At 44.0% G+C, this 17,817-nt stretch overlaps 1 protein-coding gene across 8 annotated transcripts; it reads right to left on the bottom strand.

The window, feature by feature from the left end:
* Nucleotides 1-1,354: 1,354 nt before the first annotated feature.
* Nucleotides 1,355-10,278, bottom strand: LOC135489851 (serine/arginine-rich splicing factor 10-like). 8 transcript variants are annotated; one of them, XM_064775441.1, is made up of 8 exons: nucleotides 10,163-10,278; nucleotides 9,104-9,208; nucleotides 6,357-6,460; nucleotides 5,262-5,412; nucleotides 4,952-4,987; nucleotides 4,117-4,152; nucleotides 3,785-3,895; nucleotides 1,355-3,606 (listed from the first exon to the last, which is right to left on the bottom strand). In XM_064775441.1, the coding sequence occupies exons 1-8, from the start codon at nucleotides 10,225-10,227 to the stop codon at nucleotides 3,519-3,521; spliced, it is 696 nt and encodes a 231-aa protein (XP_064631511.1). In that variant the 5' UTR covers nucleotides 10,228-10,278; the 3' UTR covers nucleotides 1,355-3,518. The 8 variants fall into 8 exon arrangements, with proteins under 8 accessions (XP_064631511.1, XP_064631514.1, XP_064631513.1 ...); XM_064775444.1 differs by having other exon boundaries at nucleotides 3,785-3,874; XM_064775443.1 differs by lacking the exon at nucleotides 6,357-6,460 and adding an exon at nucleotides 5,779-5,882.
* Between the last annotated feature and the right edge of the window lie 7,539 nt (nucleotides 10,279-17,817).

Genomic DNA, 17,817 nt, shown 5'->3' with positions numbered 1-17,817 from the left:
GTATGTAGGCCTATACAGAATGTACACGGACCCTATCGCAGGTGTCCTGAGCCCGCTCCTGGCTCCCCTTCCGTTGGCCAGTCATACTACATAGTACGCACATAAAACGTCCGCACAGGAGTACGATGCCACGAGAAAGGTTCTTGAATATGAGTAGGGTGAATTAACACATTCAGCGCCGATCCACGTAGATCTATGTGGCCCAAATCCCGCCTCTTTGAGCTGGTTATTGGAGTCTCATGGACTTCATGAAAGAACTACGCCATCGCTATCTTCAGGGCAAGAAACGTACTGAAACGGTCTTTTCAGTTCCTCCGTGCCCTGAAGATGGCGATGGCGTACTTCAGAACTTTAAATGACTTCATGAAAGAACTACGCCATCGCCATCTTCAGGGAAAGGTAGGAACTGGAAAGACCTCTTCTTCTCTTTTCAGTTCCTACCTTGTCCTGAAGATGGCGATGGCATAGTTCTTTCATGAAGTCCATGAGTCCGATAACCAGCTCAAAGGGGAGGGGGATTTGGGCCACGTAGGTTCGGCGCTGAAGGTGTTAAGGAAAGCTGTGATCGGCAACGGTCGTCAGCACCATGTTGGGGGTTCATGGAATAACTCGTCCCCCGTTTCCCCCTAAAGAGGGGAAGTTTCCACCCCGAGACGGGGTAATTTTTAATTCAAAGTAATCGAGTAGTTCTACTTTTTTAGCCCAGATGGCGCCAGCTGAGGTCCCCTGCGTGAGGCTGATGAGGAAACTCACGAAACTCGACAGGGTTGGCCAGAAAGGTTTTTCCTGTCACAATAGAATTCTATTGTGCATCCATTGTGTGAGGGTAAATAGGTCTGGGCCACCCTGTGCAGTACATGAACGTGTCACCCTGTTCAAAGACATCGGAGCGAAAGTGAAAAACGAGGACAGCAGCGGGCCTGTGTATTTTACCGTCGCTCTTTATTTATGGCCTGCAGAAATGACTTTCGGCCAATGAGACAGTAGTGCACCGTATCTCTTCTGGATGTGCCCTCCCCTTCATAGCTCGCCAAGTTGCCAGAGAGTGTACCAAGTCTTGCATCACTGTTGTCCTGCCAACTGGGGAAGCAAGAACCAGCCCTGCCAGTTAATGGTCTTGCCAAATCGGTGATAGAGACAAGAGTCACAAAAGACCGAATCAGATCCGACAGCTCAACAGCACAGCCCACATGGTGTGAGCATCAATGGGAGATCCACATTGTCAAAGCACGGTCGTTGGTGCCGAATGTTGGCCTGAGGTTCAGGATGCCGAGATTCAAGATGGTCAGTACCTCATCCTGGGCAAGCACTCATCACTTACAACCAATGAACATGTTAAGAAGAAACTCCTCAATTATGATAAAATGATTTATTGATGATACAGAAATGAAATACAAATGTTGCAGTATCTGTTTTGGGCAGTGATATTTTAGATGGAGTGGTCAACAGCAAATCAAAATGACCTGAATGTATTTGTTTATGTACACAGCTGTGCCACTAAGGCCAAATTTAATTGGACGATCTGATAAAGACATAGTTCAAATTTCTTAGCTTATTGAATACACCATATAGTGGCAACTCTTTTCCTTCGGGACAGAGTGTTTTTCCAATAGTAACAGAACAAGTAAAACTTTTAATTCAAAATGCAGCAACTCATGTTTAAAGAAAAAGTTGACAAGCTGATAAGTCCAGAACTGACGGTCAACAAAAAATGTTTGTCCTTGACCCTGTCACTAACCAAGCAACTTTAATTGATGTGACTTGACTCAGTTCTTGCACTGATATACAGTTTACAACAATCTAGGCATATAAACAAATACAACAGTCACTTAGTCAATTCCTCCATTGAAGAATCTTGGGCCTGAAATCAAGACTTAAACTAGCAGAGTAAAATAAAAGCTTTGTTAGTGTTAATTCAGCTTGAGAGTGTACAACCCCAAGTTTCAGTGATTCATGTACAGCCTAGTTGGTAGGCTAATTGCCCTCTGAGAATTAAGTCATTTCGCAGAACCTTAAGTAGAATTCAGAACACATGATACTCTAAGCAACACGATATCAAAGCAGATAGATCAGGCTAAAATACACCTTTAAATAACTGAAACAAACTCTTACACCACCAAGTAACACCCTCAATAATCAAATGAAAATTCAAGATGAGGCATTAAAATGATGCTGATAACTGGCTTACACTAAAACTACAACCAAAACTGATTACAATGTCAATGATTAAAATGGGTTTGAACTAACATGGTAGTATTTGTGATGAGAATTCCTATCAAAGTGCACAGAAGTCACTTTCTTCAAGGTGTTGATGAAATGAAATCACACTAAATTTTCTTAAAAGCACTTGTGACCTCACCTGAGATTCGTTTATAACAGACACTATGCTGCCCCCAAAAAATTGTTTGCTTGAAGTTACCCTACATATCCAGAGAAACACCCCAACTCCAAAAATGTAGTCTAGTTCATCAAAAGATTATTAGCCTACAAACCTACCCTATTTTTTTGGAGATGTATGTAACAACAAACAAACAATATCTTAAGATCAGCGCTACGACTTGCTTTCCACAGAGTCACACATTTTCAAGGTTATTTTGCTGCAAGTAATAACACATTGTTTTGATGACATTAATTGAGAGAATAAATGTTTGCCGTAAATGTATTCAGTTCCTAAATGAAGTACAAAGTCTACTCGGTCTAAGAAGATGATAAAATAATTGAAAAGGGAATGAAACAAATCAAGGCAGAGAGGTACAATAACAACACAAACAGCATAGAAAACAGTTGGCACAGGGCTTTAACTGTACCACCTTTACCTTGCCTGTATGTGTGTGATGACAACATGACAAAGAGCTTGTTACAACCGCCATTAGAAACACTTTTTGGAAATTACAAACCAACAAAGGAGGATGACACATGGAATTATTTACAGGTGCAAATATTTCAATATTCAAATGTGAAATCAGGGAGCACAGAGGACGCAGGTGAACGAAGCTTACGACAAGCTTGAATGTTTTGTTGGAAAAGTTGGCAGAAATGATAACAGCATTCAATACACATTGGCTTCCTTACTACAAGTGACACCGAGGGATTTAAAAACTTAAACTGGCAGAAATAGTTACTCTTCAAAAATTAGAAAATCTGTCCTCCCCAGGCTCACCAAAAATTGAGAAGTTACAATTTCACTGAACAGCCAACTTCACGCTTTATAAAAATACTGTGTGAACAGTTATCTACAAAGACCTTTAATTTGAATGCAGACCAACCAAATTCTTATCAATAAATTGTCCAGACACCTCGGTTCTAAGTGTTCAAGCAACTTGCTGTAAAAAGAAGTGGAATCTGACATCAAGACTTCACAAGCAGACATACACTGAAGCAGAGAGCTAAGCCACTCAATATAACGTTGTCCACACTAAGTTGGAGCAGGAATGTCCTACAAATGCGCAATGTCAAATTCATCTGTATTGTACTTGTTCTCAGCTACTATTTACATGAGCTCAACTGGCTTTCGATGATCACTGCGAGCGACTCCGACTCCGCAACATGCTGCCGTCACGTGGCGGGGAACCAGATCTGGAGCGAGACTGACTGCGAGAGCGTGACCTGAAACAAGAGAGAGATTTAATCCCAGCACACACTCTGACATGCTTTATAACAACCGCCCCTCAAAACGTTTACGCATGGTCAAAATCATGAGGTCAATACTCAATAGATCCCCAAGAATGAAAATTCAGTTAGAAATATTTTCTGATCACATTTCACGGAGAAATGCCCTACATACCTGCGTGGGCTTCTTGATGGGCTGCGATGATGATCTCTGTGGTGATGGCGGGAATGGCGGTGTGAACGGGCCCGAGATCCTGAACGGCTTCTGGAGCGAGAGTAGTAAGATCTGCAAGAGTAATCAAGATGTACCAAGTCAAACAGAACCTGAACAGTTCTATGATATAAAATTAACAATAACAACACATCCTCTGTTTTTATCTAACATCTTATTCTCTAAAGCATGGCCTCTACATTGATATTCTGACCTTTTTTCTCTCAATCAATCTAACTAAGCTGGACTGGCACTGCCAGCAGTTCTGAAGAATACCAAGTGAAGTTTCAACCTACCTTCCTCGATAAGGGCTCCTGCTGCGTGATCGACGCCTGGAAGAAGCAACTCTACTTGAAAACAGGGCAATAAAATGGTGAAACAGGGCAAGGGGAAATCCAAATGCTGCAACTGCACTTCAAGACTTTAAGAAGTAACTGTACTTGAAAACAGGGCAATAAAGTGGTGAAACAGGGCAAGGGGAAATCCAAATGCTGCAACTGCACTTCAAGACTTTACCAAATAACTCAACTGGCACAGTGGAACCTATTCAATAACACAATTTTTAGTCTTAAATGATGATTGTGATCTTCAGTCATCGAACCTGCCTGAGAGCAAATCGTATCTATATCATTCAGTAGACGTCCAACCTAGAAGTAGAACGCTGAAGAAAAAACAGCAGAACTGAGGGGGGGGGGGGGGTTGGTAGGGGCACTAAATATGATGAGAAAGGACAACAACAACCGACTAAAATAAACTGAAAATCTCTGGTGATCAATGGCAGACGCATTAACTTACTGAAAACTACACACAAAATTTGAATTAGATTAGTAACAAGTGGACAACATCTCTCAAAATCTGAAACCTAAGGACACCAACACAACACACTTCAGGGATGAGACTGAAATACTTCATTGGGATGTATAGTATACTAGTAGTATCGATAATTCAGAGGTTTGAGACCTCATTTCGATGTCACGGGAATGTGAAGTACATGTAACCAATTTTTCCATACGACACGACACTGTGCCCCCCCCCCCACCGCTTCCTCACCACAACATCTCATCACTGAAGAAATGGTACACAATGTATAGTCATGCTTTCTATCGATTCCAATAATGCGAACCAACTCACCGGTATCTGTCAAAACTTCGAGATCGTGACCGGTACCTGGAACATGACATAAGTGCCAATCTTATCGAGATATCCCCGAGTTAACAGCAAAAATGCCATTTCTTAATCCTCTCCGCAATCCATAAGTCTCGATATATTCTCAAACTTTGATTAAAAAAAGCAACCACAGGCAACCACTTCTGATGGTGTAAAGGTTCAATAAGTCCACACATTGTGAGAAAATGTACCACGATTGAATATTCAGTCAAAGTGCTCCACATGCAAGTTTGAGGCGAATTTGCTTGGAGGGCAAATCTCAAAATCTACCCACCTTGGACTGCGACTGCGCGACCTGTACCTTCCTCTCCTGTCGTCATACCGGTCATCGTAGCGATCTCCATACCGGCCACCACCGCCTCCTCCTCCATAGTACGGACTTCTCCTTCGTGGCACTCGTTCACGTGACCTCATCTGATTAGGTGCTGCAAAGAAACGTATTGGTAGGAATACGACTCCTAACTTGGGACAGAAATGCACACGAGCAAAATTTGCGACTGTACAACATACAAGGGATGTTAACAATATGTTTTATTCATTTCCTTCAAAAGTAAAGGCGGACTGCTCCAGTCTAAGCTTCATAGCAAAAACTGAACTTACTTTCTTCACAATCTGCCCATGGCATTCCAATTGATTAGACTAGAGGGGGCCACAGCTGGGGTTCACCAAAACCTACAGCCAGCTGATCATCACAGATATAGGATTCATAAACACAGGGTCCTGTAAATTATGTGCAAGTAACCTGAGCGAGGAAGCTGAATTTCAATTATAAATTCATCAGAACTCCTTACTTTTTCGGTTTCCTCTTGCAAAAGTAACCTCAAGTTCATAACCAAACAACCTCGTTCCATCGAGGGCATCAATGGCATCTTCAGCATCATTCGGGTCATCGAGCGTTTGCAGTTAAGGTTTTAAACACAACGTGGTCTCGAGTAAAATGAGCTGAACTGGACGGTTGGGGGACCAAACTGATACTGAGGGAACACCACTTCTTCTTCCAAGTTCTTTAAAACGTCAGGGGTGCACGAATTGAGACAGTGAAAGTATGCAGGCACAACAGTCGAGTCAAGGAAAACTATAAACGTCAAAGAAAAAATCACGCATATTTTGCATGAAAGTTTTTATATACTTTTTTACATATATAGTACAGCTAAAAGTCCTTTCAATTTTTTGCGATGGTTTTGAGTACATTTTGCAGTAAATTGTACGTATCCGTTTAATATCGAAATAAACATGACGGCTCTTTTTTTAAATGTTGCATCCACAACTGATCATTACGTGCACCTCACACTATCCACATCTACCAAAAGCAAAGCCAGACCAATTCGTGCACCGCTGACCTCTATGGGCAGTCTCCCATATCACTTACTTTTTCTATCTCCTCGTGCAAATTCAATCTCTAACTCATGTCCATACATTAGTTTACGATCTAGGCCATATTTGGCATCTTCTGCGTCGTCTTGGTCATCAAATGTACTGAGAGTTAAGGTCAATGGGTTCAAAACAGAAGACTTTTTCAGGTTCCAGTCAGCATGGCTAGTGTGATTGGACTTGAAAAACCAAATTTTCAAAGTAGGCTGGGACTGTCTGTGTGAGATTCAAACTTTTTTGAATTTGAAGCTAGGACAGGTTTAGCAACAGAAAAAAAGATTCAAACAAAAGAAAGATTATAAGAAGTTTTGCAGAATTTTGGAAAACTTTTTAAAGCAACATAAAAAGAACATAACAAAAAAAACGTAACAAAAAACAGAATGAAATGAACGAAAACATAATGAATTGGAAAGAAACAAAAACGACAGAACATACAGGCAGAAGTCACAGCATTCTACAACAGTATGCAGGGCTGTGACAACAAAGTTCAGTGTCCACTGTTTGCAGTCAGCAACCAATTAAATTAGGTGTCAACAACTGTCAGCTGAAACCTAGCAGGAAAATTTCACTCACTGAATATCTGCATCCATTTATCAGGGCCCTTTCCACAAAATCAGATTCTTTAGTTTTATGTAGTTTACTCCAGAAAACATTTCACCACTTCCAATTTTCCAAATCAATTTTAAAATACAATATTATTATTATGTCCCCTAAAAATGTCATCTATATCAATGAACTAAACAAAACTTAAACTAATCCTCCATCCAACAATGATGGTAATTTTAAATTCTCCCCACGACAAAGCACAAAAGACATTTAAAGGACAGCTAAAAAAAGAGATTCGTGCAAATCCGGGGTTCGATTTCTGAGCTAAAAGGATACACACTTTTCAGCAAGGTGTTGCAAGTTGGCATTGTAATGTGAAGGTAATCAACTCATACTACTTTTATGCTTACAGATTTAGAACCACTTAATATTTCAAATGAAAACTTCATCCTGTTTTTCATCACCACATCTCCTTCAATCAACCCAGCTGTTTCCAATGTTTCAAGACCTAAATGTAGTTCATCAAACTATCACACACAGCTACAGGTACCAATACCATGGACACCTCAACTTCCATGCCAGGTGGGCTTACCACAACTTGTATGCATGCAGCGTACTTCAGACTAGCGTTGTGCAATAGTCAACGTACATGAATGTACCTCCACTCTAGGATAAAAGTTCTCATTTGAAATTAAAGTAGGCATTTAATGAATAGACTTACAGGTCTGCAGTTTGTCAAGAACCCTAGAACACATGTTGCCACCTTTTCGTGGGATACTTTTAAAACTTATATGTTCAATACATGTGCATTGCAATTCATTAAAATACAGCCCCGAATTCATTTTTGTGAAAGGACACAAGTTGTTGTACATGAATATTCTACCAATACATGTTAAGATACTGTAACGTAGGCTATTCAGTTAGTGCTTGCATGTATACATAAGCATGGCGAGAGCCTAAATGACGATTATCACTATCAGTAAAACTTCCTAATTGTAATAATTTTTTTGGCATTAACTCCAGAAAACGATGGCAACAGTGGTAAAATAAGGAAATAAATTTCTCCCTCCGATTTCATTAATTTCAAACTAGGCCTGTTCATGAAATGATTTTTTTTTGCTAAAATTTTGCTGTGATGTCAAAATTGGATATTTTTTATCTTGTCAAAATATGCCTCGTCTCTGAAACTTGCTCGAGTCTTTGTCCGAACGTAACCACAGACCAAACCCTTTCTTTTCCGAGGATCTTGGTCTTTATAGCCGATCTTGGATTCTTGTCCAAATCTTGACCTTTACTTTTCCCTTTTCTTGATCTTTTAACTTTACTTGAACACGACAGCGACATGACTTGAAATTTCTGTTTCTGTGTCAGACTCGACTCTTTCAACGGTACTTGATCTTGCTCTTTTGAGTTAACTTGCTCATTCCCTCAAGAAGGATGGGCGTTAAGTGTCAAGCCTGTTAGTAACCTTGGTAATCTTAGACCGTGGTATGTACTCTTGTCTTTGTGTCTGACAAAAACAAGAAAGGAAAAGCGAAATGAAATTCTTTATCACGAAGAACAACCATCACCAGTTGAAGTCGCCCTAGGGAACTAGTCACTAGGAGGACTTATAGATACAACAAGGATCAGATCATTGTGTGCAGTTCAGACAGTTTTAACTGTGATACCAAACTCCCTCTGCACTATTTTCTCTTTCAGTTTTCAATCAAGCCCATCATGATCAATACAATTGAAGTGCAACTTGAAATGTCCATTTTTCAGAAATAAAGCGGGTTTTGTTTGAGCCTTTTGCAGTGCACACAATAATCCAATATTTCATAAGCTGAAATCATGTCTCATCCATGTGGCTGTTCAATACTTTGTCATCAATGCAACAACATGCATCATCTAAAAGTGATCGCACGTCATGCGCGCGACAAGTACCTTTTTAAAAATGCCGAAAATGTGTCATGAAGATATTTTTTTTGACAAGTAGAATTGGTGAAAAGACTGATTGGTGTTGATGACTCTCTTCACTCTTTTTTTGCAGAATGGTTGCATGTATTGGAGGAAGGGCCAGGGAGTTTCTTCACACTGGATTAAACACAATATCAGCTTATGACTCAATAACCTGAAACGGAAACAAAACAAAAGAGAACAGATCCTATAAGAACACTGGTCTGGCAATACATCACCTTGTACGTGTCGAAAGGATATTGTATGTAGGCAAACCCGCGAGTTTTCCTTGTATGAAAATCCAGTGGAATGTACACATCAGCTATGGAGCCGTATTTGCCAAACATGCTACGCAGTTCTTCTGGTCTAGAGTTGAGAGAAAGACAGACACAACTTGTACTTGTAGCTCTCCCCTCAAACGTATTCACAACAATATCTTATTTTTAACTTTCTACTATTTCTAACCACAACAACAGTAAATAACACTAATCACTATCCATTCTACAAATTTTCAGTAGGCCTATTTCCACTTTCTTTCCATGTAGATGTAGGCCTAAATGTGGGTACATGTTCATGATTACTAAGACTGACCTTTGAATAACCGTTGCAAAAACGGTGCTCTAGTAAAAGTCTATATATGTTTGGGTAATGATTATGCATGATTTACGTCATTTGCTGGCTCTGTTGGTTGGCTGATTGGTCAGTTATGTGCAAACTAATAACAGCACATCCGAGACCGAAGTTCTTGCGATTCAAATTCAATCAGACAAGTCTAGTATATATCAATCATTAGAGCAAAAAAGTGGCAGTCAATTCTTCAGTCAGGCCTACAATTTTTGATACAGTTCAGCAGTTGAATAGGAATGTGCGAGTACATCATATACAGATGATACACACAAGCGATACACCCAATCCCATTCAATCCGCACACAACACAACGGTCAGTCTCAACCTTGGTCGGTCGGTGGGATATTAGAATGATAGAGGATCAATTCAATTCAGGAGTCAAAGATATGCTGATAATGCAGTGATAAATATGCCCAATCCGACTAATTATCATCCACCTCCAACCTTGGCGGGCGCGAAGCCAGATACAGGGGTCAGTGCACAAAGAAAGATTCACACTACTCACGCAATGACACTCATGCACTGTGCTTTGCACAACACTCATCAGCATGGTCGGTAGGTAACACAACAAAAACGCGACAATTGGTTGTTTCAATAGGGGGTCAATTTCTTCAAAACAACACAACGATCAACGAAAACATTGGCGAAGTTGCATTACTTATGTATCATAGATCATTTTGGTTTATACAATACCTCGTTCCATCAGGCACATTTCGCACATAAAGCGACGTATTTGGCGGTCTTGACAATCGTGACATTTTATTTTCTCAACAATGGCGGCGTTCTCACCAAGTGCCACCGGAAACGCTCACTGCACATGCGTAATTGCTTTATTCGTTTATTGACCTATTTCTTTCTTCGCGGTCGTTCGCCCAATCTCCCGGGCGCCTGGCCAAATGTCCAATTTACATGCACCCGCTGAAATTGTGACATGGATCAACTTACTATATGTTATATCAATTACGTTGTAATTATTATGCTCAAAATCAATTAATGAAAATAAAGATTAGGGTAATATCAACCAAACAAGTGCAAAGGAAGTGTAAGTTAATTGACTGATTCTTGTTACTAGACTCAAAATGAATTCAAGTGTTTCAGAATGCAAACCATGGGCATAAAACATCACAGAAACATCATAGCCTAGTAGTGGTTTGCCATTTGCATAATTGTTTGGGTCCTTCGAGATTCGAACTCGCACCATTTGTGAATGTGCATCGCTGATCTTGTGTGCTGACTAACAACACGTGCATTTCTTACTTGATGACGTCAGATGAAGTTACAGAGCTCTGATTGGCTGTCAGTGTACACAATAGTACGAACTTACCCTGTAAAAAAAACCTCGCGTCCGGAATAGGCATCACGGAGCGAGTTAGTCCAAGATTGTGACAGAAGTGTCCCTTTGTCCAATACTCGTCCTGGTCCCAGACTGTGACTGAGACAGAATGGTCAGGTAGTGCACCAAAGGTCAGAGCTAGGCATCACGGAGCGAGTCAGTCCTAGATTGTGATAGAAGTCTGTCTTTGTCCAATACTCGTCCTGGTCCCAGACTGTGACTGAGACAGAATGGTCAGGTAGTGCACCAAAGGTCAGAGCAAGGCATCACGGAGCGAGTCAGTCCTAGATTGTGATAGAAGTGTGTCTTTGTCCAATACTCGTCCTGGTCCCAGACTGTGACTGAGACAGAATGGTCAGGTAGTGCACCAAAGGTCAGAGCAAGGCATCACGGAGCGAGTCAGTCCTAGATTGTGACAGAAGTCTGTCTTTGTCCAATACTCGTCCTGGTCCCAGACTGTGACTGAGACAGAATGGTCAGGTAGTGCACCAAAGGTCAGAGCTAGGCATCACGGAGCGAGTCAGTCCTAGATTGTGACAGAAGTCTGTCTTTGTCCAATACTCGTCCTGGTCCCAGACTGTGACTGAGACAGAATGGTCAGGTAGTGCACCAAAGGTCAGAGCAAGGCATTACGGAGCGAGTCAGTCCTAGATTGTGACAGAAGTCTGTCTTTGTCCAATACTCGTCCTGGTCCCAGACTGTGACTGAGACAGAATGGTCAGGTAGTGCACCAAAGGTCAGAGCAAGGCATCACGGAGCGAGTCAGTCCAAGATTGTGACAGAAGTGTCCCTTTGTCCAATACTCGTCCTGGTCCCAGACTGTGACTGAGACAGAATGGTCAGGTAGTGCACCAAAGGTCAGAGCTAGGCATCACGGAGCGAGTCAGTCCTAGATTGTGATAGAAGTCTGTCTTTGTCCAATACTCGTCCTGGTCCCAGACTGTGACTGAGACAGAATGGTCAGGTAGTGCACCAAAGGTCAGAGCAAGGCATCACGGAGCGAGTCAGTCCAAGGTTGTGACAGAAGTCTGTCTTTGTCCAATACTCGTCCTGGTCCCAGACTGTGACTGAGACAGAATGGTCAGGTAGTGCACCAAAGGTCAGAGCAAGGCATCACGGAGCGAGTCAGTCCTAGATTGTGACAGAAGTCTGTCTTTGTCCAATACTCGTCCTGGTCCCAGACTGTGACTGAGACAGAATGGTCAGGTAGTGCACCAAAGGTCAGAGCAAGGCATCACGGAGCGAGTCAGTCCTAGATTGTGATAGAAGTGTGTCTTTGTCCAATACTCGTCCTGGTCCCAGACTGTGACTGAGACAGAATGGTCAGGTAGTGCACCAAAGGTCAGAGCAAGGCATCACGGAGCGAGTCAGTCCTAGATTGTGACAGAAGTCTGTCTTTGTCCAATACTCGTCCTGGTCCCAGACTGTGACTGAGACAGAATGGTCAGGTAGTGCACCAAAGGTCAGAGCTAGGCATCACGGAGCGAGTCAGTCCTAGATTGTGATAGAAGTGTGTCTTTGTCCAATACTCGTCCTGGTCCCAGACTGTGACTGAGACAGAATGGTCAGGTAGTGCACCAAAAGTCAGAGCAAGGCATCACGGAGCGAGTCAGTCCTAGATTGTGACAGAAGTCTGTCTTTGTCCAATACTCGTCCTGGTCCCAGACTGTGACTGAGACAGAATGGTCAGGTAGTGCACCAAAGGTCAGAGCTAGGCATCACGGAGCGAGTCAGTCCTAGATTGTGATAGAAGTGTGTCTTTGTCCAATACTCGTCCTGGTCCCAGACTGTGACTGAGACAGAATGGTCAGGTAGTGCACCAAAGGTCAGAGCTAGGCATCACGGAGCGAGTCAGTCCTAGATTGTGACAGAAGTCTGTCTTTGTCCAATACTCGTCCTGGTCCCAGACTGTGACTGAGACAGAATGGTCAGGTAGTGCACCAAAGGTCAGAGCAAGGCATCACGGAGCGAGTCAGTCCTAGATTGTGACAGAAGTGTGCCTTTGTCCAATACTCGTCCTGGTCCCAGACTGTGACTGAGACAGAATGGTCAGGTAGTGCACCAAAGGTCAGAGCAAGGCATCACGGAGCGAGTCAGTCCAAGGTTGTGACAGAAGTCTGTCTTTGTCCAATACTCGTCCTGGTCCCAGACTGTGACTGAGACAGAATGGTCAGGTAGTGCACCAAAGGTCAGAGCAAGGCATCACGGAGCGAGTCAGTCCAAGGTTGTGACTAGAAGTCTGTCTTTGTCCAATACTCGTCCTGGTCCCAGACTGTGACTGAGACAGAATGGTCAGGTAGTGCACCAAAGGTCAGAGCAAGGCATCACGGAGCGAGTCAGTCCTAGATTGTGATAGAAGTGTGCCTTTGTCCAATACTCGTCCTGGTCCCAGACTGTGACTGAGACAGAATGGTCAGGTAGTGCACCAAAGGTCAGAGCTAGGCATCACGGAGCGAGTCAGTCCTAGATTGTGATAGAAGTGTGTCTTTGTCCAATACTCGTCCTGGTCCCAGACTGTGACTGAGACAGAATGGTCAGGTAGTGCACCAAAGGTCAGAGCAAGGCATCACGGAGCGAGTCAGTCCTAGATTGTGACAGAAGTCTGTCTTTGTCCAATACTCGTCCTGGTCCCAGACTGTGACTGAGACAGAATGGTCAGGTAGTGCACCAAAGGTCAGAGCTAGGCATCACGGAGCGAGTCAGTCCTAGATTGTGACAGAAGTCTGTCTTTGTCCAATACTCGTCCTGGTCCCAGACTGTGACTGAGACAGAATGGTCAGGTAGTGCACCAAAGGTCAGAGCAAGGCATTACGGAGCGAGTCAGTCCTAGATTGTGACAGAAGTCTGTCTTTGTCCAATACTCGTCCTGGTCCCAGACTGTGACTGAGACAGAATGGTCAGGTAGTGCACCAAAGGTCAGAGCAAGGCATCACGGAGCGAGTCAGTCCAAGATTGTGACAGAAGTGTCCCTTTGTCCAATACTCGTCCTGGTCCCAGACTGTGACTGAGACAGAATGGTCAGGTAGTGCACCAAAGGTCAGAGCAAGGCATCACGGAGCGAGTCAGTCCAAGGTTGTGACAGAAGTCTGTCTTTGTCCAATACTCGTCCTGGTCCCAGACTGTGACTGAGACAGAATGGTCAGGTAGTGCACCAAAGGTCAGAGCTAGGCATCACGGAGCGAGTCAGTCCTAGATTGTGATAGAAGTCTGTCTTTGTCCAATACTCGTCCTGGTCCCAGACTGTGACTGAGACAAAATGGTCAGGTAGTGCACCAAAGGTCAGAGCTAGGCATCACGGAGCGAGTCAGTCCTAGATTGTGATAGAAGTCTGTCTTTGTCCAATACTCGTCCTGGTCCCAGACTGTGACTGAGACAGAATGGTCAGGTAGTGCACCAAAGGTCAGAGCAAGGCATCACGGAGCGAGTCAGTCCTAGATTGTGATAGAAGTGTGTCTTTGTCCAATACTCGTCCTGGTCCCAGACTGTGACTGAGACAGAATGGTCAGGTAGTGCACCAAAGGTCAGAGCAAGGCATCACGGAGCGAGTCAGTCCTAGATTGTGACAGAAGTCTGTCTTTGTCCAATACTCGTCCTGGTCCCAGACTGTGACTGAGACAGAATGGTCAGGTAGTGCACCAAAGGTCAGAGCTAGGCATCACGGAGCGAGTCAGTCCTAGATTGTGATAGAAGTGTGTCTTTGTCCAATACTCGTCCTGGTCCCAGACTGTGACTGAGACAGAATGGTCAGGTAGTGCACCAAAAGTCAGAGCAAGGCATCACGGAGCGAGTCAGTCCTAGATTGTGACAGAAGTGTGTCTTTGTCCAATACTCGTCCTGGTCCCAGACTGTGACTGAGACAGAATGGTCAGGTAGTGCACCAAAGGTCAGAGCTAGGCATCACGGAGCGAGTCAGTCCTAGATTGTGACAGAAGTCTGTCTTTGTCCAATACTCGTCCTGGTCCCAGACTGTGACTGAGACAGAATGGTCAGGTAGTGCACCAAAGGTCAGAGCAAGGCATTACGGAGCGAGTCAGTCCTAGATTGTGACAGAAGTGTGTCTTTGTCCAATACTCGTCCTGGTCCCAGACTGTGACTGAGACAGAATGGTCAGGTAGTGCACCAAAGGTCAGAGCAAGGCATCACGGAGCGAGTCAGTCCTAGATTGTGACAGAAGTGTGCCTTTGTCCAATACTCGTCCTGGTCCCAGACTGTGACTGAGACAGAATGGTCAGGTAGTGCACCAAAGGTCAGAGCAAGGCATCACGGAGCGAGTCAGTCCAAGGTTGTGACAGAAGTCTGTCTTTGTCCAATACTCGTCCTGGTCCCAGACTGTGACTGAGACAGAATGGTCAGGTAGTGCACCAAAGGTCAGAGCAAGGCATCACGGAGCGAGTCAGTCCTAGATTGTGACAGAAGTGTGCCTTTGTCCAATACTCGTCCTGGTCCCAGACTGTGACTGAGACAGAATGGTCAGGTAGTGCACCAAAGGTCAGAGCAAGGCATCACGGAGCGAGTCAGTCCAAGGTTGTGACAGAAGTCTGTCTTTGTCCAATACTCGTCCTGGTCCCAGACTGTGACTGAGACAGAATGGTCAGGTAGTGCACCAAAGGTCAGAGCAAGGCATCACGGAGCGAGTCAGTCCAAGGTTGTGACTAGAAGTGTGTCTTTGTCTGATACACGTCCTGGACCAATGCTGTGACTGAGACAGAATGGTCATTTCACAGCAGGGCATGGGCGATTTGGCCAAGGCTGTGACAGAAGTGTGCCTTAGGCTGTGACTGAGACAAAAATCTGGTGGTGCAGCAAATTTTACAGCTTCGCAACATGGCCTGAACTACAGTCTGCAGGCATGGCAGGAGAGGAAAACAAGAGGCTAAATACATTGAACCAAGTTTCTTAATTCTTTACACATGTTCAAGAATTACATTTACGCTCGTCTTAAGATTTGTGCAATCCACCTGCAGTGAGGTTTGGTGATACAGACTTCAATTCCAGTACATTTTATCACAGGTACTTTCACTGATGAACACAAGTGACAAGGCGCAAGTGATCTTGTAATATTGCATTACCGTTTGTTTTCCTATGGGCAGAGTAATCCATTCGACACACATCTTCTTTTCGTACCCGTCATAGTATAAAATTAAAATATATATATTACCGTGGATGCCACGAGATACAGTTCCCTTACTGTCAACGTCGCCGGAGACGGGTGCCACGAGTTTTACCGTCATCCGATATGCCACGAGATTTACAGTTCTTCAAAGGTTTCGGGGATACGACCAAGGCATGCGAGCCCCATCGGCGGAACCCCAAACCACCCTCTCGATCGTTTCCGTAGCCCGCGCCACTAGAGTATCAGCGCTCACGGACTCCAGTATATCGACCACCGGACCAAGGTTGTCACTAATAAACTTTGGAGATGACAGGACAGCCTACGTAACAACCAACATCTGCCAGCTGGTTATCTCGTCAGGTTGGGAAGACATTGCCACAACCTTCAAAGGGTCCTTTAGCTGTACAAGAAAACATTACACTTGCGTTCTACATGGGTGATACAAGACAACTGGTAATCATCTCACAATTAGGACGGACACTGCCGGGACAACCAACTTCTGCCAGCTGGTTATCTGATCTCACGAGACTGGTAGTACCCAATATCTACCTGACGACAACTCTTTAAGCACAACTTGAGTACTACTTGGTACCACAGTTAGAAGACTGGTGAATCCTCCCAAAGTCCTTTCTCGCATGCAGAACGTGCAACCAAAAAGACATCAATATCTACATAAAAATACTTTATTTGATCAATCTGCCCACACTGTAATTTTGGAAAGAAGCCCTCCAATTCGTCGTCAGTCCTCGTTTGCTTTTGAATCACATCGTCACAAAGTCCTTCTCAAAGTATCTAATGACCATCTCCGCTGTTTATGTGTCGAGGCTGCACTCCGTCAAGGACTCTTAGCGACTTTGTGTACCTTTATCTTGCCTCACTGGCAGCTGCTTACTCCCTAAGCTTCAGCTTGATCTTGGGCGTGGTATTTATCTGGCCCACTGTCACATTAATGCTGAGTTCTATTTATGATTATGGACAGTGTTGGGAGGCATATTTGGACCTAATGGTTGCCCCGTGAATAAGATAAGAGCATAGTCCGCGCGATACGCTGTAGGGCTATTGTGATGTTGGTCATGAACATATCCACTGTTTAGGCCTATAGCATACTTGAATTCATTGGTGGTGGTCACAATCTACGCTCGAAATAACATCGGTGTTTGCGACCAGGGCGAGGTTGTTCAAAGCTCCGCTATCTGCTAACGGTGGCTTAGCGGTCGCTAAACCACCGTTATCTTAGCATGCCGCCAAATTTGTGCCATTAGGCTTAGCTGCGCTATGTCACCGCTAAGTTAGCGGAGCCACATATGGCCTCTGCCATGGCGTACCGATAAGTTTAAGCGGCACCCCAAGGGTACCGCTAAGTTTAGTAACAGTCACTGATACTTAGCAGTCACTAAACTAACCGGGCTTTGAAAAACCGGGCCTAGGTTGCGCTGCAACACTCGTGACAATGCTCAAGTTGAAGAAATGTCCCAATCTTGCCCCTGGCCACCCAACAAGAAACTGGCCAGTAGCAAGTACCACAGAGCCCAAAAAATGTCGCCATTGGGGCAACCAGGTCCGATTCACTCTGGTTGTGACTTGCTCACTGTGTTGGGAGCTGACAGGCCCGATTTTGTTTTGCTTTGGCCGTTTCGTCTATCTTATCATGTTAACATGTGACAGTGGAGCAGACATGGCTGATTTAGTCTGGTTGTGACCATCTGGCGAATGTGGAGCTGTCAGGTCCTATTTGGCCTGGGTGTGATTGTCGATGTCTCACCATGTTGGAACATGGTAGAGTTACCATGTCCTATTGTCTCTCTCACAACTGGCAATACTGTTGAGCTTCTAGGTGAATTTAGTCTGGGTGAGACTGTCTCGTCTCTCTAGCTGAAATAGCAACACGGTAGATAGGCCAGG

Source organism: Lineus longissimus, chromosome 6 (genome assembly GCF_910592395.1).
Source record: "Lineus longissimus chromosome 6, tnLinLong1.2, whole genome shotgun sequence".
Lineage (NCBI taxonomy): Eukaryota > Metazoa > Nemertea > Pilidiophora > Heteronemertea > Lineidae > Lineus > Lineus longissimus.
The sequence above is the reverse complement of the archived record's forward strand: the minus strand, read 5'-3'. Positions and strand labels throughout refer to the sequence as shown.

Excerpts from the sequence above, each read along its gene's own strand:
- LOC135489851 (XM_064775441.1), bottom strand. The coding sequence starts at position 10,227 with ATGTCACGATTGTCAAGACCGCCAAATACGTCGCTTTATGTGCGAAAT. Across the intron at positions 9,209-10,162 it reads AATGTGCCTGATGGAACGAG|ACCAGAAGAACTGCGTAGCA; the intron begins GTATTGTATAAA and ends TCTCAACTCTAG. Across the intron at positions 3,896-4,116 it reads AGGAGCCCTTATCGAGGAAG|ATCTTACTACTCTCGCTCCA; the intron begins GTAGGTTGAAAC and ends TTACTCTTGCAG.